The sequence below is a fragment of the Calypte anna genome, chromosome 1 (genome assembly GCF_003957555.1).
Source record: "Calypte anna isolate BGI_N300 chromosome 1, bCalAnn1_v1.p, whole genome shotgun sequence".
Taxonomy (NCBI): domain Eukaryota; kingdom Metazoa; phylum Chordata; class Aves; order Apodiformes; family Trochilidae; genus Calypte; species Calypte anna.
This window is the reverse complement of record NC_044244.1, coordinates 190,523,537-190,549,525: the sequence shown is the minus strand read 5'-3', so window position 1 is coordinate 190,549,525 and position 25,989 is coordinate 190,523,537. Positions and strand designations below refer to the sequence as shown.

The following is a 25,989-nucleotide window of genomic DNA, read 5'->3' as shown; positions in this document are numbered from 1 at the left end:
GTCACACGACCCAAATCAACTCTGTTGCAGCATCTCCAGTGGGCTCAAACATGAGGCTTCCATGTGGTATTTGAAATTCTGTGATGAAAACTTGGCTCTTCTCCACAAAGAGTCATCAGGTAAGAATACGGAGTAGACATGAACACTGGGGGATGTTCTTGAGAAGAAAAATCAACACTGAATGCTAAAACACTTCACCTGCCTATACAGTGATAAACATTCACTTATTTACAAAAGTTTTTTATTGCACACTCCATGATTTACAATAAAATATAGTGGTTGCAATTTTTGCTTTTCCCCATCTCTGTGGTACAAAGATCTGCAAATAAAAATAACTTGGCTTAGGAAGACATATCCCAATAGGCATATAAACAATTTAATAGTTAAAGGAAGACATATCCCAATAGGCATGTAAACAATTTAATAGTTAAATAGCTCCTTTTTTTCCTGGGTCATTCCCAAAAGTCTGAAAAATTATTAAAAACAACACAGCACAGAATATTTTTCTTTTAGTATTTTGGCTTGTTGGAAAAAGAAGTCTGTGTTCGGAAGAACAACTCTGGAGACCAGCCAATTCCCCCTTCCAAAATACTTCCTGAAGAATTTGCACTTGAGAGGAAATTCTTGCCTTCTGAAGGGGAACATGTTTTCAGGACTGTATCATTTAAAAATAAGGCCTTGGTGGCACCTGCAGATACAGGAGTTGTTAGAATCCTGGCTGTATCCCCAGGGCTTAATCTCTCACTACTGAAACCTGTGTCATTCTCACTCTTCTCTTTGCTTTCAGAATTAGGGTTCCTGCCAGTGTGCCCACAGGTCAATAGCAGGTCACTGGTCCAGCTGACTGTTCTTAAGTTTAAAGTTGGAGTTGGTTTCATCCTTTTGCTTGCAGATGGAGGGATCCACTCCTCAGAGTTAGCAGGCAGTTGGCTATTAAGGGACTGCAGTGAAACAGAGCTATTACTTCCTTTGTCTTCCCTGTTACTTGACTTTCCAGGTTCCACTAACCTGCCAGTAAGCTGCTGCAACAGAGTGTTCTGAAAGCCAGACCTGCACCGCTTGCGTTTGGAATGGATTTTCATGGGATTTTTAGGGGTGAAGTAAGTGTCAAAAGAGCTTCTTTCCCCACCAGGCCACAGTGTCTCCAGAGGTTTTGTCATAGGAGTTGACTGGGAATAAGGAACAAAGTCTTGAGCATCAACTGAACTGCATTCCAAATCACAAATTACTGGTGTGCTGTGCTTACTAAAAGCCAGAGTGAACCTGTGCAGGGATGACCTTGGGTTTGAACTGTTATGGGAAACATCTCCTGGACAAAGCACCAATTCAGGAGCTGTGAGCTTTTCTGTCATGTCATCTTCCTGGATTAAAGAATTACATGATCTATTACAGAATTCTACAGGTTTTGCTGCCTCCCTTGCACTTGCACCAAAGAGATCAGCAGAAGCATTGTAGCTGCCTTCAGGGAAGCTGTTTTTCCACAGCATCTCTCCCCTGTTAACACTTTTGAAGGTATTTTCTGACACTTCTGCCAATGGTTTTAATTCTCCTTTATATATCCTTGTATTGTTGGGAGTTGCTGGACCAGAGTCCCATGCCTCTGTCAATGTAACATTTGTTCTTTGGTTTGGTGTAGAATAATAATTTTCTTTATTTTCACAACCAGCTAAAAAGCTACCATGTGCAGAATGCACACAGGTAGCTGCCTTGTTCCTTTTTAAACAGGAGGTTTTGCCACATTCAGCAGGATGCTGCAGGCTGCTAAAAGACAAAGCTGACTTTGAAATGGCAGCATTTGCTTCTTTGGTCTGCATATCCCTTCTCTCAGAAATGGAAGGCTCTGATGTAACTGGCAAGGACTGTGACAGAATAGGTAGATGAGGACCAGGTATGAAGCAAGATGCTCCACAGACCTTGTCAGAAGACTCCCACTGAGAGATTTCCTTGCTTGGAGGATTTAAATTTGAGTGAAGGCAAGCAAACAATATGCTCTCCCAGCTATCACTCTCTGCTGGTGGCAAGAACTTCCCTGAGACACTCACTTCAGGCAAATCATCAGCTATTAGAGTTTGACTGGAATATGATTTGTTAAGATTTACACCAAACTTGGTACTTTCAAGCAGGGTATGTTTGCCTACATCAGGGCTGGGTGATGTTACAATACTCTTGCAATCTTCTGTTCTGGCTAAAATCTCATTTAGGCTTTCTGAGAGCAGGAGCTCATCCCAAAGCACAGAGTCCATCTGAGACACTACAGCTCCCTTTACATGATGAGAAGCTGAAACATCCCTCTTATAAAAATGGAGTTCTGGGATTTTTCTAGGTAAGAATAATTTCTATTAGTCTTTGGGTAAATGTTTTTTACCTGTAATTCCAGGGGATGTTGTAACAGCCTGGAACTGTTTCCATGAGAACATTCAGACTCTGAAGGGGATACTCTCTCTAATCTATCAGTTGCAGAAATACTGTTAGTCTGACTGCGCTGTGAACTCAATTCATTAGCCTCCTCTTTATCCCCTTCCTTCACAGGAGAGCTGCAAAACTGTGAATCCTGAAGAGTTTGATTGTTGAGAATTACACTGCATGATTCTGCAGAGACAGGCTTCCCCTCTTCTTCATGCTGTTCACTCTCCAGCTTTCCCACTTCCAGAGTGGGAAAGTCTTCTGCTGTTACCCAAGCAACAGATGAAGTCAGGCTGAAGGACTGCTGCCAGGACCCTAAAAAACTTTCTCTGCCACTAGACTGAAGAAAACAGGAGTTCCTGCTCAGGCTGGACAAGCTGCTGAGCTCACTGACAGGTTCATCTATTGGAGCTGAAGATGCATCAGGTAAGTTTGAGCTGCTATTACAGCTCCTGAATTTTGCTGACTGCAGGAGCCGATGGAAGTAGCTGATAACTGTAAAGCCAGTAACAGCAGTGTTTGGCAGGAAGATCTGGCAAGCTGTAAATTTCTTTGTACTTCTATTAATTCTGGAACGGTTTTGTAAGATGCTGCTGGCAGCAGAATGCCCTCTATCTTCACTTGCACAACCCTGGGGGAAATAAGAAAAAAAAAAGTACAATGCTTCATTTTGTGATAATAATAAAATATTAACACATGCCTTTTAACTTGGGCTTAAATTAAGGTCTCACTTCTTGTCAGGATTTGAAGGGAAGAGAACACAAAACAGTCTGTCACACAAAGCAGTAAATAAGCACTGGCAAGGGCTACAAAGGGCATCACAGTGAGAGGGTCTTTGCTTGCTGCAATTGCTCTGAGTTTTGGAGCTGGAAAAACAATGAAGAATTCTAAGAAAAAGGACTTCACAGAAAATTTCTTCTGCCCTTTATGGCACTGGGTGCTTCCGGGCTTCCTGGGGTGCAGTTCTGTGTGGATGGCTGCCTGCCTAAGGCCAGTGCTTGTCTTTTATCCAAGAGGCACAGGGCAGTACTTGAAGCAAAGCACTCTGGGTACCAAACATCTGACTTGGCAGCTCGGCTATCAAAGTCAGCATGATATTTTCCCTGTGCTACCTCTCTTAAAGGAAAATAAGCTACAGTATTTCTCTTCTTAGATTTATTTGTAGAGTAATGCTCCAAAGGAGCTTCAGCTGCAGCTCCATATAGAACCTGCAGAACTCTCTACCCAGAAATGACAGGTGAAAGATGACAGTAGGAGCAGAGGGAATTATTTAACATTTTGAGAAGCAGATAAAACCTTTTCACCTCCCCCCTGAAGGTCTGGCAATGCCAGAGGGGCCAAAAAGCAAATGTAACTGCCTTCAAATTCAACAACACTCCTACTCCCTGGGTCTGTGCAAAGGTTGAGGCTGAAGGCTACTAGCCAAGGACAACATTTTTCCAGGTAGGACTTAAAAAAGAATGTTACCCTGATTCTGAGTTTTATCTGGGAGAGTGCAACCATTGTGCATAGCTGAGCACAACTACACAGAAACATCTGCAGCCAAAGGCTGAATGAATGAATGAATGGTCTTAAAATGTGTGTTCACTCCTTGTGTGTGTGCAGGACCAGCAACAAGGCTGTTGATATGTAGGATTGCTTATGTTTGTAAAGGCATCAGACCCAGAGACCTGGTTCAAGTTAATTCATTAAGTTCTGCAACTTCCAGTACTTAAGATGCTGTGTAGTGGGAAAACCTCAGCTACAAACCTATGGAAAACACCTGCCAGGCAGGATTTAGTTTACAGACTGCATAACATGAATGATGCACACAAGCACCACTTGAGAACCTAAAAGACTGTTTCTATGGAAATATTACTAAGAACCAATATTTCCCTTTGATAAACCCATGAAAGAACTACAGATGTGAATGTTGAACAGTTGTACTTTATCAGCATTTAAAAAAATGTACTTTAATTAAGAAATATCAAAATGCTACAAGGGGATGTGTTTCACCTTACATTTCAGACACCAATAAACTACAGCATGGGAAGGAAAGGGCAGAGCTGGAAAAGACAGTCTGCTTCTTGCTTGAACTGTACAGGGTTTTTTACAGACTCCAAGCTGTCAGTGATATAAACAGGAGCTGGCACTGCTCAAGCTCTCTAAAAAGCAGCCCTGACAAGCAGTCAAGCTGCCTAATGCCATTCAAGATGACTTCTGGATGTGACTCATTTAAAATACCACCGGAGCCTGGGGGAAGAGGAGCAGAATCCTTCCCGTGTCCTAGCCCTAAATTTTCTCAAATTCCCAAAAGATGCTGCACATGATGCTTTCTGATAACTCGGTCTATACTCCCAAGTGGCTACAAGCTAATGAAAAAACTCATTATAAGAGACTAATGGGGATTAGAAGTTACCTTCACTCCAAAAATAAATCTTTTTCCAACGAAACAGGTTTCCACTGCTTGAACTAATAATTCTGGAGATGCATCTGTGTTTGTTTCTCCTGACAGCTGATTGAAGTCTTGAATATACCTTGAGTAAAAACATACAGAATTATTGCACCAACAGAAAATAAGCCTGACACAGCATTTTAGCTGTAGCATAGGTAGGACAGGTGCTAAAGAAAAGATACTGTGGTAGCTTGAACTGAACATAGAATAAACCCAGGAAACCATGAAACTATAAATTCAGTTGTTTACTTCACTTAAATTGTTAGTCAAGTAGAAGTTAACAAAGCAACCGCTTTGAGTAGGTTTAAATCATACACAACTTTTGAGTGTTCCCTCTGTGGCTGTGAATTTTTATCACAGCAGTGTCAGTATGCTGCTACTGCTTGCACCTTTTCTGCCCACATAATTACAGCAACAGCACCATCCATATTATGACAAACAAGTAACTTTTCTACAGCTGACAGCAGTTCAGCAGCTTAGTGCCATGAGCATGTTATTAATGCTACTGTGGGATTTAAAGTATTCTTCTTTGACCCATTGATAACAAAAGATATTGGAAAATAACAGATTCACTGCTTCTTCATCTATTCTATCTGAATATTTCATCCTCAGCAGTTTTATGTGTCAGAAAGTCTGAAGCTTATAATGCTCTGAGGACTAACAGGATTTCTTAGAAATCCCTCCTTGCAAAAGGAAAGTTTAGTCATATTGAATTAAAGTCTTAAGTTGCACACTTCCCCCCCCCCAAATCCAAACTGTGAAAAAAAACCTTCAACAGAGGCTCTATCTTTACCTTAAGACTCTTCTAAAATCTGAAGCAAAGTTATGGCTAAATCTCTGGAAAGGCAAACTAACTTAGTAACTTGCCATCAGGCAAAGAAAATTCATTATCTCAAGTAAAGAAAGCAAGATGCAAGGAAGAAGCCCAACAATTCAACTGTGAAGCTCACAGAGGAAGTGGCAGCTGCCTTCAACAGACAGCTGGAGGATCTCTTATGTAGAAGTAACATATCACAAAATTCCAGTATTTCAGGAAGAAACCAAACCTCTGTAACTTCTCAAGGTCATGGGTACCCAGAAAATGCTCGAAGGGAGCACTTGAGCACTTTCTTCCCACTTGTTTCCCCACCATCCAAGCTCATCTCCATTTTCTTAGGCTGAAGAAATGCAGATATAGTTAGGAACAATCCATTCCTTACCTCTGCAGGTTTTCTGCAGTGACACCAAAGAATGGATCTAAGCAACTTCCAAATACAGTAATGTCAAACAAATCATTGGTGTCAGCAATCCTTAGGGACAATCTATATCTGTAGCTGGCAGCTTTAGCTTCACCTGTGCAGCCACATTTTAGACAGTTGAACCTGAGAAGACAGCAAAAGGATAAAACAAAAGGATAAAGCAAGATTGAATACAAAAACTTTTGTTGATCACTGCTAAGGTAAGAACTTATCTGCAGCTCTTAAGTATTACTACTATAATGCATCAAATAATCCACAACAAACTGTAAAATAGTTTCTTACTTTGTTTCTTCTTACTTTGTTTCTTAGTTTCTTTGGTCCTTGAGGTATTAATCTCCCCAAAGGCTCAGCAACGGGTCTGCATCATACCAGAATCCTTCTGGCTTCTTCTATTGATTTATGAAATGCTACCCTGTTGTGAAGCTGAAGAGAGGCAGTGGGCTTTGAATGACCTGTTGGGAAGTAATTCTGGATTCCCTGCACCCCTGTTTTTTCCATTTTGTTCTCATTTGGGATTTTTCTACCTCTAACTTTAGTATAATAGCTACATTTAAAAAAACCAGAAAGTAGCATTGTTATCTTTTATTTCAGCATTTGAAACAATAGATATTCTTGCTTTTGCAAAGCCAGCTTCTTCCATTTAGTGCTGACATTCATTGATTTAATGTTCTTCTGTATGTCACAAATTTCACCTAACAGTGTGATTAAAAAGGAAAGCTCACAAGCTTCTGGACACTGTGGAAGTGGAAGTGTCATACAGGACTACCTGATGCACTACAAATATAAAAAGAGAAGGAATAACAACAACAACAAGCAAAAGATTTGGAGAGGCTTTCAACTAATGCTTTCCAACTTAAAAACAGCACTGAATAACTGGACTGTAGGGGATGCACTTGGAAGATGTTAACACACATGATTTATTCTCCTAAATTGCCCTTTGGTGCAGCATGGCACTGAACACAACACAACTCATGAGCCACAGCTGTCTGCAAGCTACTACTGGAATACAAAGAGAGATAAAGAGTGATCAGTAACAAATACCTGAGATTAGCACTTACTTCTGTGGCAACCAGACTAATTTGTTTTAGCTTGTGTTCAGCTCAGATTCCCAAGGCCTCTGACTGTGCTCATGATCCCCAACACAGGACGTACCTCCTAGAATCCAGTATCACCCTAGAAAAGCATTTCTGACAGGCAGGATAGATGAAGCAGGAGTTCTGGACAGAAATTACAGAGGCAGAAAGAAGTCTTCTCACAGTGTTCATGGGTGCAGAGCATCACCTGAAACAAAATGGTTCAGAATTCTCAGTTTTTGAAATGTCAACATTAACGGCTTTTAGCTTTCTGTTGTTGTTGTTTTGGTTTTGTTTTTTTCTCCCTTGGGTTTTCTTTTTTTAACATCTTAAAAGGCAGCCATGAGGAACTGATCTCTGTTTGAAATTGGTAGCAGCTATTATCTATTATTACTCTTAATTAACCCTTTAAAAAGAAAAATACTCATGAAGACATGTAATAAGCAGCAAGGGTTCATTATATTTGCACACTATTGCTGATAAAACATGCAAATTCCCACTTTTATTTAGGGAATCTTTATTAGAACTGTCCCTGAGAACAACCTGACAGCAAATTTGACTTTTTTTTCCTTAATTTAGGATGAAGTCACCAAGGTTAAAACCTGAGATGATTCTATGCTTTAAACACCTATGACTCCAGAAGAAGGGGATGCCCATAAAATATCAAGAGTTTCCAACTGCAACTCTATTCATGCCCTTTGAGCCAAGGGGACAGTCCTACAGTATGTCAAAGAGGCCACATGGATCTAAAAAACAGATGATGAACTAAATGTTTAAATAAATAGGAATCAATTTATTTGTGTTCAGTATTAATTTCCTGATCTTGCCTTTGTTACCAGTACACTGTCAAGAATTGATTTTCAGGAAACACCCCCTATTTTATAAAGTTAACTTTTTTCTTCAGGAGACATGTAGACACAAAAATACCCTCAAAAAATAACTGAAATAAAGATTTCCAACTCAAATGATCAAATTGTTCTCTCCAGCTGAATTAAAGGGCACCTTAAAAATCCTTGTAAAAGCACTTTCTTCACAGCAGCAGCTAAATATACATCTCGTGTCAATGTAAACTGCAGAACAAACTCAAAATAGTGACTAAATTTCACATCTTCATCCCAGGGAGACAGAAGGCCAAGGCCATAAAGGAAACTCAGCTATGGATTTACATGTTAAAAACCTTTCAATAATCAACAGTGATACTTTTTTTTTAAATACCTCAAAATAGATTAAGTCACAGGCTACTCCCTAAGGAACCCTAGGGTCACTCTTATCAGCATTATGCAAAAACAAGATCTACAAGGTGAGTACTAGAAAAATTTGAGTGTCTAATCTTCTTCTCTGAGCAGTTATTCCCCTGTGGTAGATAGGCCAGGAAAACAGAAGACAGGAAAAGGTAAAAACTTTACTGGGCCACAGCCAATATCTGATATTCCCCTTAGGACACCTATTAACAGACACCCCTTTGATCTAATATATTAAATGGTGCCTGCCTTTAATTCTTATAAAAATGAAACTACTTTGTTTTAGTGACTATAAAAGATATCAGTAAATAGTTCAAGCAAAACATAGCAATATACAGAAATAACAAAATTAAATCTGCTTTTGTTATTGCCTAAGAAGGCAGAATAGGAGAAACCAGCAGTCATTTCACATAATTTCATATTTCAACTGGCTTTCAATGCAGAACTATATAAGCAAAGTATCCTATTTTCACTTTTTAGAGATAAAAAACCTGCAAAACCAGACCCCGGAAAACATGGTGAACACTTTAAGTATTTCACTGGAATTTGGGAGATGTAGCACGTACATATTTACAAAGGTCCTGCTAAGAGCTCCCTTTAGAGCTAACAGGCTTAGGATCTACACCTCTGCTTCTGATAGAAATACAGCACCCGCCATATGGGCAGAAGTTTAAAAAGGACAAATAAGCTTTACTTTCTTTTTTTATTCTAAACAAACAAAACCAAACATGCGGATCCACCTGCCCAGCGCGGGAACCCCAGGGCACTCCGGGTGCTCCCCACCACCCTCGCCTCCACAGTTGCCTTTCCACAGCTCCCAAGTCTCACCCTGATTTCCATCAGTGTCCGATGCCCTCTAGTGGGCTCATCGCCTCAAACAGTCCCTAAAAAAAAGAATCATAGAATCATAGAATTGGCTGGGTTGGAAGGGACCTCAGAGATCATCGAGTCCAACCCTTTTACCACCGTTGCGGTTGCTACACTATGGTACTGAGTGCCACATCCAGTCTCTTTTTAAATAGCTCCAGGGACGGAGAATCCACTACTTCCCTGGGCAGCCCATTCCAATGTCTGATCACTCTCTCCGTAGAGAAATTCTTTCTAATATCTAACCTAAACTTCCCCTGGCACAACTTCAGACCATGCCCTCTTGTCTTGTTGAAAGTCGTCTGGCAAAAGAGACCAACGTCCACCTGGCTACACCCTCCTTTCAGGTAGTTGTAGACAGCGATGAGGTCTCCCCTGAGCCTCCTCCAGGCTGAACACCCCCAGCTCCCTCAGCCTCTCCTCATAGGGTCTGTGCTCGAGTCCCTTCACCAGCCTGGTTGCCCTCCTTTGGACCTGCTCCAGGACCGCGATATCCTTCCTGAACTGAGGGGCCCAGAACTGGACACAGGACTCGAGGTGTAGCCTCACCAGCGCTGAGTACAGAAGCAAGAAGAGTTGTAACAGCTCTTACATGGCACTTTTCACCCCTTAATCAGCAGCCTCCCTACTGCAGCCGCCTCAGAGGTCGGCACCGAGCAGCCAGGCCCCGCCACTGGGATGCTGCAAACCCAACGGAGCCGCCTGGCTTCACCCCACGCCCGCCGCTCCTTCTGGGCGCTTTCCCCTTTGAGCCCCCCCGCAGTTAACGCCTCAGTTACCGAGGCGCTGCCGTTCTCACCGAGGGGCCCCTCCGTGCCACCAGTCCCAGTCTCCGCCTCCCGGCCCCAGGAGACGGCGCTGAAGGAAAACAGTGAAGCTCAATTTACCCGGGCAAGGGAACAGGCAGGTGGTGGAAGTGGCCTCAGGTCCACACGAGAGAGACCGGCGGAAGGTGCCCGAGGCGGCCGTGCCCCCTGCCCCGTGTCCCATCCCCTCCGCCCCGGCCCGGGAAAAAGCCACCCACAAACCCCGCTCTGAGGCGAGACCGGAAGCCGGAAGTGCTCCTGGCTGTGGGCCGTTGCTGGGGGCGGGGCCGAGGCGGCGCTCACCCAATGGTGACGCAGTCCAGAGCCAGGGCCGCCCGAGCTGCCCAATAGGAAAGGGAGGACTCAGGCCTCGTTCTGACACGCCCCTCACCGGGGGGGCGGAGCCAACCGCCACCCCCGCCTCAGTCGCCGCAGCCAACCGAGAAAGGGCGGGCGAGCCGGCACCGAAGCCTCAGCCAATCGGAAAGCGCCGCTGCTTAGTGCCCGCCCCCTCCACGTGCCGTGCCCGCTATAAAGCTGCGGCGCGGCCGTTGTACCCTGGTATTTCTCGCCATGCTGTGGGTTGTGCTGTGCCTCGGCCTCCCCGCAGCCCTTTCTGCCGCCCCTTACCTCACACGGTACCTCACCCAGCAGGTAGGAGCCCGCCGTCGCCCGGGGGAGGGGGGGAACGACGGCGCCTCCTCCCCTGACACCGTGCCCGGGCAGCTCCGCCGAATAGCGAGGCTGGGGGTCGGTGTGAGGGGCAGGTGAGGCCAGAGGAGGGCTGTGGAGATGATCAGAGGGTTGGAGCTCCTCTCCTGTGAAAACTGGCTGAGGGAGTTGGGTTTGTAACAGCCTGGAGAAGATAATGCTCTGCAGAGACCTTATAGCGGCCTTCAGTACCTGAAGGGTCTATGGAAAGATGGGGAGGGAGTTTTTACAAGAGCATGGAGTGACAAGACACACGGAGCAAGGGCTTTAAACTAGAAGAAGGGAGATTTAGGCTACACATTAGGAAGAAATTATTTCCTTTGAGGGTGTTGTGAGACTGGCATAGGTTGCCCAGAATAGTTGTGGGTGTCCCCTTCTTGGAAGGGTTAAAGGCCAGGTTGGATGGGGCTTTGAGCAACCTGGTCTGGTGAGGGGTGTCCCTGCCCGTACAGTGGGTTAGAACTAGATGGTCTTTAAGGTTCCTTCTAATCCAAACCTGTCTGTGGTTATGAGGTCTGCCTATGGGGGACTGCACTGGTGTGTAATGGGGCTTGCAAGTGCTACCACGGCAGTTTCTGTCACTTAGAGATTTGCCCCGTGCTCAGCAGAGCACAGCTCCTCTGACATGCAGTGCACCAAGTCACACTTGGGCAGGGGTTTTCCGTGGGCATTCAGGGATCATTCTGCTGTACTCTTCATGTAGCTGCAGACTGGCTGTTAAGACTGTTTCTGCTGACTTCTGGGTTTTGCAGTCCTTGATCCCTTTGGAAAAATGCTCTGAAGATTCTGGTTAAGTTACAACTCTTTAGGGTGACAAGTAGTCTGCTCTGTTATGTCTGCACACCATATCCTAGCATCAGAGTCTGTATTTCGGAACAAACTGCACAGCATGTTGGCAGGAAGGGGCCAGGGACCTCAGTTGTGCCTTGACTGAAAATAGCAGTTGTGGGTTTTTTGTTTGTTTAATAATGGAGTAAATTTCTGTTACTAACCTGAGCTTTGTTTTCCTACCTACTCTGATAATTGTCCTTGCAATTTCTTGGCAAAATCCATAGCATGTGGACAGTAAGGCTGCAAGTCCTGGTGTGGTCCCCTTGCAGAAAACTCAAAACTCTGTTTATTTGTAGGTTTTCACAAAAACAGTCAGAAATTTCTTTGTATGTGGCAGGGATTGTCTGCATCTTCACTTGTGCTGTAGGGAGGTAATTCATCTAACTGTAAAGCATAGTAAGGGAAGAGGACATGTTTCTAGTTTTCTCTTGGTTTGATTACAGTTGGGCTGGTAGCCTGCAGATGAAATTTTATGCCCTCATCCACATATAGAATGGTGGGAAGGAAAAGGTGTTAATTCATGGACATCTTGCATAATGTGTGGATCATCTGTTTCAACTTTGTTGGAAGGTGAGCTTATGATGGAATGAGTAAAATGGGAAGATTACATAGCAGACATGAACAAACAGGCCTTGTGAGATAATACTGAATAGCTATGAAATAATTTTAGGATTAAGGTCCCTGTTATAATAGGTGTGTAGGGAAGGTGTGTGAAGTTTTAGTTCCAAATTAATTTCCTGAGGTAACATTCTTCTGCAGACTGTGTTATTGGTTTGGGAGTATTCCTCTTCTGTTTTTTCTGCATAAATTCTGTTTCCTGAAAGAACCTCTCCAATGCTTTTCTGGTACTTGGATGGTATTTTGAGATCTGGATTCTTCCATTAGCCCTGAAGGATATTGTGGCACCATGCTGCAGACACCTTCTGCAATGTGTGGTCTGTGTTGGCCAGGACGTTGATCCTGTGGTGGTGATGGTGTAACCCTGAGTGCAACTCCTCATTGTCCTGGCACATCAGCTGTTGCACATTGCTGTCATAGTATCACAAGTATTCACTCTGCAGTCACTGAGCCTTTGTCACTGTGCTGTTTGTTACACCTCTGTCCTCATTCCCTCTCTGGGTTGTGATATCACAACCAGGTTCTCCTTGGCAGACAGTCCATGTGCCTTCCAGTTGCTTGCAAAGCAACAGAACTGCTGTGTACCCGAGACCTGTGGATTTTGGGAGGTGTAGAGATGTTAAGAGAAGGGAGGGAAGAGTCCCTGTGACATCCTGTTCTAAAGGTGATGGTACTACTTGCTTCCTTCAGTCTCTTCCACATTCTCTTGCCCTACTTCAAGCAAAACCACATTGGCTGAGTGTCTGCTTCAGGAAAGAGGGGTCCTATTCACAGGCTTTGAAATCCTTGCTTTCTTTGTTCAAAGGCTAACTAGTCTTGCTGAACACAGTGGGAGATGTTTGGATATTCATGTATTTTTTGTATTCATCAAAGATTTGAAAGCTACTGCATGGCACTTGAAAGACAGAGAGGGTTAACATAAGGAGTGTCCAGTCACACCGAGGGCACAGACTGCTCTTCCTCAGGAGCACAGCCTGCAAAACTGATTGGGTAAACTTTTCAACCCTGATGAAACGTGTGCTGAGTGCTGCTGTCTGCAAATTTGTAATTATATTAATTCTATAGTGGAACATAAATACCTTAATTAACGTGTTAAGTAGGGGTGGTGATACTTTGCCACCTCTCAGGACTGGTGAAGTTCAATTATTTACATTAGAGTTGGTTATGGCATGAATCATCTGCTTCTGCTGAGTCTTCTTGCCTGAAGTTCCAGTTTTGATTCTTGTTTATCCCAGTGATGGTTTTCAACATCAGTTAAAATTACTTGTATAAAAACAATATAATATAAAAGTGATTTTATAATAGGGCAAAATATTAGTGACACAAGGGAAACATTTCTTATACCTACTTCTGTAAAAATCTTTCTGAATAGACTTAAATTTAATACTTCCACAGTTGAAAACTTTGAAGAGTCTAATTTTTTTTTTGTATGAATTTTGTTGCTTACAAATAACTCTTGAGCACTTCATTCATTAATGTTTCACATTGGAGAAGTGAATTTCAGAAGCTGGGAACTTCCATGTGTAATTACAGTCTTTGAAATGGAGCCTCTTGGCAGATAGCCTGTAGACCTGGAGCATTGCTTAAGGGTTAGTGTCAGCCTTTACTGAGAAGCAATGGCATTTAAGGCTCTTTCACAAGAATGGAGAAGTAGGGGTCATGGTTGAGCTCAGTGCTACTTTACAATTAACTTCCTCCTATTCACCTTTGTAAGTGTCAGACATCCCTGATGATGGGATCAAAGTCTAGGATATTGAGAAATAAGCAGTGCCTATGTCAGTGTGCATAGGATCTTGGCTGGCATACTGACAGTGTATGTCCTTAACAACTTTTATTATTTTATCTTAAGGGTTTGACTTTTCCTCTTTTACAAGTAACTTTCAGCCCTCTACTCCTCCAGTGCAGATGTGCACTGGATAAAGGTACCTCATTCTGATCTGGGTTATTAAATAGCCCTTGAAGAAGAAATTCTGGTCTCACCCACTTCTTTACATCAGTACATTTTGTATCTGTATCAGGGAAGCTGTTGGGTCCCCTTTTAGCTCTTCTGATGCACAAGCATGACTTCTGTAGGCAAGACTAGTCTCACTTCTGCTTTGTTGCTTGCTTGCTGAAAGGTTGTGTTAAATTAATCCATCCACAACTGAACTTCACAGGGGGAATGATCTGTAGGATGTACAGAGCTGCAGGAAGACCACCGCTGTCTGAATGGCTTCTTTGTAGGCACCTGTGTCAGTGACCACAATTCAGATTGACTCAATGGACTTGGTGTAGCATCTGAGAGCCATCTACTTCTCTTTGCCCAGCCAGAAATAAACTTACAGTGGAGTGGAGAGGGTCTGGAGTGTGGCAGCTTTTTTGACCTTGAGGGAGCCTTGTCTTGGCATCTCTACATTCCTGTCTTTAATGGATGTACCAGCATTACAAAACAACAGAGCCTGAAAACTTGTGGGGCTTTAAGTGCAATACTATTAAGAGGATGGTGCCTTAAATTTCCTGATATTTGAAGGATTCTTAGTGATAAAGTGTGTTTTTCAGAAAATAGAATGAATGTGGTGTCTTGTCACTCAAATTGGTAATTGATGGATGTGGGAGACTTAATGTGTTGATGGACCCTTCACTGCTATCATCCTCTCTAAGCACATCACTTGCTTTGTGGACTGCTATGAATTGACCTAAGAATCAATGTAATAAGTACAAATTAACTTGGGTTTGGCAAGTTTGAGCCTGGTCCATCAATGAGATTATCTTTTAAACTAGTACAGGTCAGTTGTGTCAGTGTTTCCAGAAGATGGGTTCTGATTGCATTTACTCCTAGAATTCACACCTATGTCAGCATTTCATAGCTTGGTAAATTCATATGCAAGTCTCTGCTCTGAAACACATCTGCACTTCAAATTATGTGTACATAAAAGGAAGCTATGTGATAGCTTCATAGTAATGAAGCTTCAAAAAGTAATTTGATTTGATCTTTTCTGACTATCAGGTGTCATTAATACCCCATTTTGTGTCACAGACTGAAGTTCTAAGGCAAAGAAAATGAAAGCCTTGATTGAAAGTGCAAAAAGCAGAATGTGAGTTTCAAGCAAAAAAAAAGAATTAGAGAAGGACTGCAACAGAGAAGTGAAGACATGTTTTTCAGACATGATTCTTTCTGTTACAGGAAGAGCCAATTTAGAGGAAGCCAGTGAATCCCCCAGTTTTCATGCTCTAACTGAAAATGGACTACAGCAAAAAAACAATTTTACTTCAGTCTTGGGTCATTTCATGAATGAGCAGAGTAAAGGAAAGTGAGCTGAAGAGACTGGATCACCTTTTTAATTTTTAAATGCTGTCTTAATTTATTAGGCTACTAAAATTGGATTGAATAAAATGGTAAATTTGGATTAATCCAGACTAAGAGTAAAGTTTTGCTTTTACATGTAGCATCTCCTGTACTCACAAGAAGGAAGCTTACAATTACAGAACAGAATTAATCCAATTCAGCATTTTCTAGCATTTGAAATTTTTACTTTTGTATGTAAATGAGCATCATGAAAAACATATGTACAACAGTGCTTTATGTGCTGTATTAAAGCTAATGAAATAAATTCCTAACCACAGGCCTAAAACTGCCTTTTAAGATATTAAAACAGATTAAGGTTAGTGCTTTAAATTCTGGTCAGCAATTTTTTCACCCCCATCTTGCTGTGACTCAAGGTGGTGTTTCAGAATAGTAACAGATGTCGGGAATGGTTAAGATAGGTTTGTTATTTATGTCTGGCACCTTAATACAATAGCACTTTTAACTTCTGGTGAAGGAAAAAACAAAGTGCTTTTTACAGGGCCCCTTGGTACCAATTAGAAGTTGTGTCAGTGGTTAGAGAAGTGATGCTGATGTTTGTCTTGGAGGTGAATTACTTGGAATATGTTTTACTCATCAAGTGGTACAGCAGTACTTGGCAGCCCTTACTCTGATTTCATGGTGTGATTTAAAACAGGAGCTGTAAGCTGTAATCCAGGTCTATAAGCAGAAACAATAGCTCTTATTCAGTGGACAGGAAATCAGGGAAGTACTTGTTAAAGCTTGTCAGTGAATTTTTATTTTTATGCAGTGCTTATCTGTGGGTCACAATGCAGACATCAGCTTCTCAAATTAAGCAGGAAGCACTTAGTTTCCTCAGAACTTGCAGTCTCTTCCTTCAAGTGAGCAGTTAATACTAGAGACTACAAAAAGCATCAATGATCTCTACTCTCTCTGAAAATAAGCACTTTTTTATCTCACTTGCTTTAATCATTAAAAGCAGTAATAGGTTACTGAAAGTTTTCTGATAGACTTCCTTAGTTAACGAATGTCTAAAGGGCTAAACAATAAACAAAATCTCGTTTACTTCATTAAAGTTAGACTTGTACCAATTGCCCATGGTGCAAATGGTTGCCAAAAATACCCCTTTTTTGAGGGGTGAGGAGGAAAATGAAATTCAAAATAGAATTTTAATTTGTTCTGTGTTGATCTCAAATTTGACTTTATCAGGACCATCCAACAGCATAAGAAATCATTAAAGACTGTGCGGTTAATTTGTAACCTATACCGAACTGGCAAGAGACTAGAGGTCACACTTGATTATTTAATTTTAATGAAATTTACTTTTATTTACTTCAGACACTCTGGAATTTTTAGATTATGTATCTAAAGCAGTGATACTTGTAAGTGATCTTCCTTAGGTTTGCAAAATTGTTAATGTCTTTATTTTCTAGGCATGTGGATTCAACTTACAAATTATGCAATTCTCATTCTTCTGTCTGTATCTTTTCAGTACAGTTACTAGATACTGTCCTCCTTGCCTGTGATGTAAGGAGTTAATTTCCTTTTTAAAATTTTTAGTTGCTGTCCCCTGTACTTTTAGTTCAGCACCAGTGTGCCTGGAGTACTTTCTAATACTTGGCACTGTTCTGGTGTTGCTACCAAATGGCATTAGTACTGTCAGGTGGGCTGTGGTCTGGTGGTCCCTGCACACTGTGAGCAAAGAACAAAACTTAACCCACTGAGTTGTTGTTTCCATCTTCAAATTGACATAACAGCTTTTTCCATTATTCACCCCTGCAACCAAAATAGGAGTTTATCCTTGTGTCATGCTTAAAGTGTGAGTGATTGGGTGAAGATTATCTGGAGGAGGTGTTTGTAGATTAAGGTCTGAGAGGTTCCTCTCTTTCTAGAAGAGGAAAGGATTCCCTGCAAGGGCTGTCTGGAAGCTCTGTGTCCCAGCTTCTTCCTCTGATGGCTGATATGGTCACACTTAGTGGTGCATCTCCTTTTGTTCCTTGTTGATTTATTCTACTTCCAAAGAGTAAGTTATCTCACATTGCCAAGCAATTTATAATAGGGACTTAGTGTGAACAAGCTAGTCAAAGGTAGGGTTAAATGATAGTTTCCATGCAGGAACTTCCTTTCAGGACAACAGGAACAGAAAGTGATGGGCATTGGACCCTTTGGCCTCAGGAGGGCTTGGACTGAGGCCAGGCTCAAGTGGAGGAAGTGGGTGAAAGCAAAACTACCATTAAGAAAACATTTGATTTATGCCTCAAAGCAGCAGCTTGCTTTTCTGTACTTTCCGAAAACCACCTCTTCCCCAAAAGCTGCTCAGGACCTCACGCTGCTCTGGAAGCTCTGGATGTTTTCTTGTGCTTCCTCTACAGTCCTGAATGGCTCTCAGGTTTTCAGTCCTGCAAAGCACTGGAGTGGTCCAGAATCTCTATGAACAGGGTAGTGCATAAAAACGTTCATTAAAATGTGCTTGCTTGGTTCTAACTGGAAAAAGAAAAATAGAAATAGAAAAAACTTTTTGGATAAAAATCCAAAAGCCTGTTCAGAGGGGAAGATTGTTGCTTTGCTATGAGATGAAAAACATCTGTTGTCCAGCTGGATTCTGGGTGCTAACTGCACTGATAAAAAGACTCATTGTTTATACGTATGTTTTTTAGAGCTTTTTCATCCACTGGAGAAGTTTTGTAATGGTTGTGAGGAGATGTGGGCGTTTCTGCTTTAAAGTTGAGCAATTTGTAGAAAAACTTCTCACTTGTAGGAGCCATGGATGGGGTTTTCCTGAATGCTGCTTGGTCTTCCTCTCTTCCTCTCTGCCAGCGGCTCAGAGCCCTGCACGCAGTTGCTCTTTGGAGCTCAGATATGTTGCAATCTTAGCAAAGAGGATGTTGCTATGTGGTATTTCTGCTATTGCATAAGGGCTGTGTGACTAATTGTTGCTTTGATTCTTTGTTTTCTGAAATTGTCTGTCTCCCTCTCTCTTAGATGCTTACGTGAATTGGTATATATTAAATTAATGATCCACAGTTGTACCTGTAAAATCCTTAGCACTGGGCCTTATGTAGGTGTTCAGTGCCTTTTAATGTTAATAAGCTGTCATCTCTACACTGAGCTTTTGCCATTTTCCTGTGCTTTGTCTAATAGAAAGATTACCCAGAGGGATGACAGGACTGTTTTCCTGTCTGCATCTTTTTCCTTGAATACCTTGTCCTGTGTGGGATTAATTGTAGAAATTAAAATACAAATAATCTTTTAATTAAGACTAGGAGAATGAGAGAACAAAGCAAATTTCTTTGTAGCTCTGAAAATCAGAGCAATCTGCAACTTCATTTGAACCTTTACAAATATTTGGCAAAGGACATAGTTTTAGCCCTTTTTTTTGAGGAAGGGGCAGAGATATATTAAATATTTAATTTGACTAGATCAAAATATTGTCTTCAATGTGAAGTGCTTTCCTTCCCCCTGTCCTTGTTTACAAAGACAAAGGAAATCTTTCAAAATAAAACCATTTTGATCAGGGAAGGCCAAGCTTTTTTTGTGAAGTATTTTGTTGAAACAGTCCTAGTCAAAACTTTAGGATACACTCAGCAAAACTAATATTTTCATACTGCTTACTCTGATACCTTGACAGTTCATGTATAATTTTTTCCTCTCTTCTGAAGTTAATCCTCTCAGATTGAATTACAGATCCATCACATTTGAAGGCAGATAGAAAAAAATTACAGTCCTGTTCCTTTTAAGGGTCTGAGAGACCTTTCACAAAATAACTTTGCTTTTGCTGGCATAGTGCATCTTCATTGTGTGTATCTTAGCCTTATGAAATAATGCACTTTGGGCACTAAGCTCTGATATATCTGTTTTCTATCCCTGCCCCATTCCTTGTCCTGGGGAAGAATTTCACCAATAATGCTTAGAATGAAAGTATCAATGATGTGAACATTTGGTGTGTTTATCACACCACCACACCAGTTTGCTATAAATTTAGGTAATTGAGTGAATTTCAGCACCACAAGTCTCTCTGTAGCTTGGAGAAGAGCAGAGCTGGCAGGGAGAATGGACAGTGTTGTTAAGTAGCATCAGCAATAAAAATAATTGAAATGATTCCTGCCAACTCCTACCTTGATCACCCATTTTTTTCCCTTGTACTGGAGCTTTGTGACCCTCAAATCTGAGACAGAAAGTTTTGGGAGGGCCTGTAGTACCTCTCAGATTCCTAACTGCAGTTGTAATGAGGAACTGCATTGCCACTGTGAGTGGTGGAAGATTTTATGTTTAAGTAGTTAAAGCCTAAATACATCTATAAGCTTCATCCTTCTATAGTAAGGAAAATCTGGAGTTTCAATTGCAGCTCAAATCTACTAATGGTTTGTGGAAGTTGAAACTAATTTGTGTTCTCATCAGCTGCTTAGTTTCCAATATAAAAATAACTTTTCATCCTATACTAAATGGGAACTCTTTGTAACATGGGCTGACCTGGCTTTCCTACAGCATATCCTGCAGCTGTTTAAATGTTCTTTACTCTTTTTTTTTAGGTGTCCTGTCCAAACTGTGTGACTTAGGGTAGGGGTAGAGTTACTGTCTGAGGCTTTCCTTGTCAATGCTTTGTATCACTGAAGTGATAAATTAGTGCTAAAAGCAGACTTCTTGAACAGTGGCAGCCACTGAAGAGCAGGTGACATGGTTTCTGCAGCATAAAAGAAGCTTCAGTAAAACACACAAAGCATCATTGTAGTCAAAGACCAGTGTATTCAAGAGGACATAGTTGCAGTGGAATAGATTCTTCCATTACAATGGTTTTGAGCCTCCATTTGTTTCAGGGAGCATGTTTGAAAGCTCATTGGTAAGTTTTGCTGAATTGTAGTTAGTAGAAGATGGGATCAATCAATAGGCAAAAAGCATATGTGGTTTTTGTCTGTATGTTTTGCTAAATGTGACAGATAAATAAAATTAAGCCTAGTGAACAAAATATCTGAATTATAGTGTGGAAGATGACAATGACAGAGTTCACTGCTTTCAGTTTTATATTTACCTGCTGGACTTTCAAGTTAGTGGATTAATGTGGCCTGATGGAAGGAGGTGCAGTTTCCATCTCCCCACTCTTCCACAGAGCATCATGTAGCTGCATTTTAACAGACTGGTGCTGACCTTCAGTCCTTTCTGTTCCACGAAAGGAAACACTTCATTCCTTGTATGTAAAATTTAAAAGATAAAACAAAACTAACCTTAATTTTCTTGTAGTCTTTTTTCCTCTTTTTTTTTTTTTTTTTTTTTTTTTTAAATTTTGCACTAAATTAGCAGGGGCAAATTGAAAGAATCTTACCAGCTGTCATTGAGATGAAGCCTTAGTTGTAGCATACACAAAAATGTGCAATAGGAGGAAACAAAACAATGAGAATAGTGTCGGGCTTCTCTAAAGCTGGTATTTTTTTTAGCTTAAATTTCTGGTTCTCTGTATCCTCGTTTTGAAGACATTAATAGTGTATGAGTATATAATGTTGTAGTGGTACTCTACTGCTGCAATAGTTTTTATGAGCTTGGATATTTAATTATATGCAATATTAACTAAATTTCAGGGCACTGGAGTATATTGCTGTGCAAAGATGCCAGTGCAGTCCCTGTGTTTGTGAACTTGCAACTTAAATGGAGGAACCAAAGATTTTTTAAGAGGAAATAAAACTTATAAGGGCTGGAGTCCCACAGCCTGTCAGGAGTAAAACCAGGAATAGAAGTACATCAGTGAAATCCCAAAGAGGCAAGTGCCCTCACTGCTGTTCTCACAGGAGGATATCCTCAGGCTATCCTGTATCTTCCTGTCCTGAGGAAATTATGCAGACAGGATGAGCACTCAAAACAGTTCCATGAACACTGGGAGGGTGAAGCAAGCCTCTTAAAATCCCCTGGCTTCTCCCTAGTGGAACAACTGACTTGATTTCAAACGGAATACCCAAGTTTGGGACAAACTAGGGGACTGAAGTTCAAGGAATGACTCAAAAGCTTTCTGATACTTCCAGAACCTCAAAAGTATAAAACCATTGGGTGTTGATTTACCACTTTGAATGACACTAAATGCTTTTGGGTAGAAGATAGTCTGTGAACCATAGCCTTTGTTTGGAAAAGGCTTGAGCTTGCTATCACAGAATCATGGAATAGCTTAGGGTTGGAAGGGACCCTTAAGTATCACCTAGTCCAACCCTGGCAGGTAGCAGGGACATTTTCAACAAGATCAGGTTGCTCAGAACCCCATCCAACCTGACCTTGAATGTTTCCAGGGATGGAGCATCTACCACCTCTCTGGGCGACCTGTGCCAGTATTTTACCACTTTCAGTATAAAATTTTTTCTTCCTTATTTCTAGTCTAAATCCTCTCCTCTTTTAGTTTAAACCATGACCCTTTATCATATTACAACAGGCCCTACTAAATGTCTGTCCCCATCTTTCTTATAAGCCCCCTTTAAGTCCTACTAAAAGGCTGCCAAAAGGTCTCCCTGGAGCCTTTGCTGTTCCTGTCTCTGTAGTCACCTTAAGATGACCTTAAGATGCTGCTGAGAAGAGGGTTTTACTCCATGTCCTGTTTTCTCTTTGTACTTCACACAGTACCATAGTTCCTGAATGCTTCCAGGAGTATCCTAAGCAGACTAACATCTGTAGAATTAACATCTGTGCTGTGTTTTGTTTCCTCCCCAGGGGAGATGTGAGGCAGAGTGGCTTTTTAAAAAATTTTAAATGTACTTCCAAAACAACAAAAAAGCACATTAAAAAAACCCACCCTGAGATAAGTCATCTTTGAGTGCTCAACATGATCCAGGTGTAGATAGAAGGTAAAGACAAAGAAATGTGCTGTGCGTTTTGAGCAGAAGGCAGTGAGGTGGGTTTTGACTCTTCTGGGTTTTGAATCATCCGGGTTGGAAAGGACCTCTGAGATCATCAAGTCCAACCCTTGATCCACTGCCACTGTGGTTACCAGACCATGGCACTGAGTGCCACATCAGTCTCTTTTTAAAAACCTCCAGGGATGCAGAATCCACCACCTCCCTGGGCAGCCCATTCCAGTGTCTGATCACCCTCTCTGTAATTTTTTTCCTAATATCTAACCTGTATCTCCCTTGGCAGAGCTTAAGTCCATGCCCTCTTGTCTTACTGGTAGCTACTTGGTCTCCAGACCAAGTACTACTTGGAGCCTGACACCTCCCCCCCCCCGACTCCAACCTCCTCTCAAGGAGTTGTAGAGAGTGATGAGGGGGTTGGTCTCTTTTCCGAGAGGGTGATCAGACATTGGAATGGGCTGCCCCGGGAAGTAGTGGATTCTCCATCCCTGGGGATATTTAAAAAGAGACTGGATGTGGCACTTAGTGCCATGGTCTAGTAACTGCAGCGGTAGTGGATCAAGGGTCGGACTTGATGATCTCCGAGGTCCCTTCCAACCCAGCCAATTCTATGATTCTATGATTCTCCCCCGAGCCTCCTCTTCTCCAGACTGAACACCCGCAGCTCTCTCAGCCATTCCTTCTGCTCAAATCTTCCTTCTTTGTTCAGTGGCTCAGTCTGGCCCGAGCTGTTGAGCTGCAGTTCACTGTCCAAAGTTTCTCTAAGCTGAAAGGATCAAAGCTGCGGGCTTGAGCTCTCGGGCTGGAGTCCTCATCAGCCTCTTGGGCGCAGCAGCTGCCTCACTGCTTGCTGCCTTTCCCATCAAACTCAGGCAGTGGAGTTCGCAGCATCCTGTGTTTTGCGTCTTCCTCAAGGTATTTGAGTGTGCGGGAAAACCCCACGGTGGTCCCAGCCTTCCATGTTCTTGCAGCGCGGTTCGGCTGCACGGCAGCTCCATCTGCTGGTTTTGAGCCACATCGTTCCCTTTGTGTCCCAGTCACTCACCTCACAATTTTCTACTGATTCTTGTGCTTTTTTTCCCCTGTGACTTAGTATATTTTCAAACAGTTTTTATTCTTGTGAGGAGATGCTCCTTGGGGATACTTCCAAATTGCCTTTTGATGTTCTGGGTTCAGAATTTCTTTGAATTTCTTACAATAACTGGCAGTTGTGATATCTCTCTTTCCATCTTTACAAATATTGGGGTTTTTTTAGTCATGTTATCTATCTTATTTTGCAAAGACAAATTATTACCAGGTATAAAGCTCCATAGTCTAGCAATAAAGGAGTTCCTGCTCTTCAGTTGAGTAACAGCTACTTGAGATGATTTTTTTCCCCCAGAGAAGTCTGGGAGTTGTCTTGCCTGAGCTCTTACATGTCCAGGGTTTGTTTTGTTATGAAATACGATGAGGCTGTCAAAATTTTACAAGTTGAGGCAGGAATGGAAAAGATAACCATGACTGGCAGTGAGCAAATGTACAGCATGGCTCAGAGGCAAGATAGTCTGACACTTCCATCAGCATGGTTACTAAAACAATAAAAATCCCTTTCTCATCATAAGGAAACCACAGAAAATCATGGATCTAAAAGAAAACGAGTTGTTATTTGGGAAAATATAATAAAATTTGACTATTACTATCCTACTTTTTTAGTTCCACTGGAACAGTAAGATGGACTTTAAAATCTGTTTTGCATGATACTCCACTGATAAACCTCATCCTGGTGCCAAAAGGATGCTTATTCTTTAAACTATTTTGATTTTTTTTTTAATTTTTTTTTTCTCTTCCCCCTCCCTTATATGCTTCTGATCTTATATGCTTCTGCATATTAAGCTGCCTGCACTGAGAAGGTTTTAGTGCTTATATTGGTAGTTCAGGGAAGTTGAGGCAGAACAGGACACATGAGCCTATTTCTTCTGATGTCTGGCAAGCAGCCTAACCAGAAAGGTTAAATAGCAGAAGATAATTCTCCCCTTTACAAACAGATCTGCAACAAAAGATGCATTATTTATACTTTCTAATAGTGTTAGTGTTTATTAAACTGTAGTGTTATTTATTAGATGTGCCTTATCTAATCCTTTTCTTTAGTTGTCCCAAGGTCTTATGACCAGAAATTGTTTTAGTTGCTCACTTTGGTCTTTGTTTCTGTATCTAATCTCTGTGTTATCAGGCTTAGTTATGCTTATGTAGAAACTGAAACTAAAATAAATCACCATACAAATGAAAAAGGAGCAGGTGAGTGGTCACATAAGACCAGTATATGCTGTCAGCACTTGAATTTAGTGAGAGCCCTGAACTGTGTGTATAACATCACCCCATGGTTCAGAGTAAGAGTAAATAATCCTGCTGAGCAAAACTGTAGAAGACATATAAATTAGTTTCATTTTGGATCTCTAGCCAGCCAGTGAAGTTAACTTATTCAGGGCCAAGACCTTGTCTCTTATGTCTGTCAAGACCCTACACAGACCTTCATCTGTTCCTGCTGTTCTGCTAGCAGTGAGCTGCAACACAGCTGTCCTCTTTCTTCAGTCCAAGAGTGAGTAAGTTTTGGGAGAGTTTGGAAAAATCCCTTTGCAGCACGCTGTATATCTTATGGTTTTGAGCTCCCTTTGACCCAAAGCAAGTGTAAGTACATGATGTGGAGCATCTGGATCCTGCAGGTCAAGGCTTAGCTGCCTGGAGGAATTTGCCTATTTGTGTGTGATTTGATGCTTTTAAACATTAACTTTTGCAGATGTTATGAAAACAGGAAATGTGAAAGGCTGGCTCCTGGAGCGTGTGAGAGATTTGGCAGAGTTTTTGGTGTCAAGGCAGATGGGTGAGCAGAGATGTTGAAGCCAGCAGATGTCAGGCTGTTACCACCAGCTAGAAACAATACAAAAGGAAAGATGATGCTTTGTACTGATGGAAGTAAAAGTTGGGAAATGATAGGTCATCTTCAGGTGATGAACAAAAGTAGTGATGATTTGTAAATGCACAGTAACAAAGCAGTGTAGCTCTTCTGTTTGGTTTTGGTTTAATGTTTTAATTATAGTAAAGGCTGGCGTGGGTATTGTAGAATGAGGCTATGCCCATGCAGGGAGTTACCTTGTAAAAACAAATTATAAGCTTCCCAGAATGGATGGTTGCTTGGGGAAGGGTCAAAGGAAACAGTACATGCAAAACAGTTTGAATAAAAGCTAAAAAACTGACCTTAGAACTGAAATTTACTATCTAATGAGGGTATAAAACTAACACTGCTGGGGTTGTGTTAAGTGGTATGTAAAGGCTCGCAGTGTTTTCAGGGCAATGGAAAAAACTGGGGAAGGTGTCTGAGTTACTGACAATTGCAGGGAGAGAAGCTGCACTCTCTAAAACAATCTGAAAAATCTGTCAGTAGTACAAGAACTACAGGAAATTAATTTTCTAAGAATTAAAAACCCACCAGGTTTTTAACAAGATTCTGTTTAAGCTTCACCCTTGTACCAAATGAGGGGAGAGAAGGGTGTTTTTATTGTATTTTGTTTGTGCTTTAGTTTGCGGTTTGTGTGTTGTGGTTTGGGTTTTTTGTTTGTTTTTGTTTGGTGTTTTTTGTTTTTATTTTGCTAGTAAGGAATTTTCTTA

The 25,989-nt window shown here is 41.6% G+C and overlaps 2 protein-coding genes across 2 annotated transcripts in view; one reads left to right on the top strand and one right to left on the bottom strand.

Moving 5' to 3' along the window:
• Nucleotides 1-393: 393 nt before the first annotated feature.
• On the bottom strand, nt 394-10,316 carry DDIAS (DNA damage induced apoptosis suppressor). The gene is given in 7 exon segments (XM_008500506.2): nt 394-2,302; nt 2,305-3,034; nt 4,802-4,919; nt 6,037-6,198; nt 7,228-7,356; nt 9,218-9,273; nt 10,036-10,316. Coding segments are annotated over 5 exon segments (2,916 nt in total). The 5' UTR covers nt 7,341-7,356; nt 9,218-9,273; nt 10,036-10,316; the 3' UTR covers nt 394-509.
• Nucleotides 10,317-10,603: 287 nt separating this feature from the next.
• PRCP (prolylcarboxypeptidase) overlaps nt 10,604-25,989 on the top strand; it is a 28,769-nt gene continuing 13,383 nt past the window's right edge. Inside the window, exon 1 of the mRNA XM_030469154.1 lies at nt 10,604-10,716. Within this exon, the coding sequence (XP_030325014.1) occupies nt 10,636-10,716 (81 nt within the window). The 5' untranslated portion in view covers nt 10,604-10,635. The remainder of the gene's footprint in view (nt 10,717-25,989) is intronic.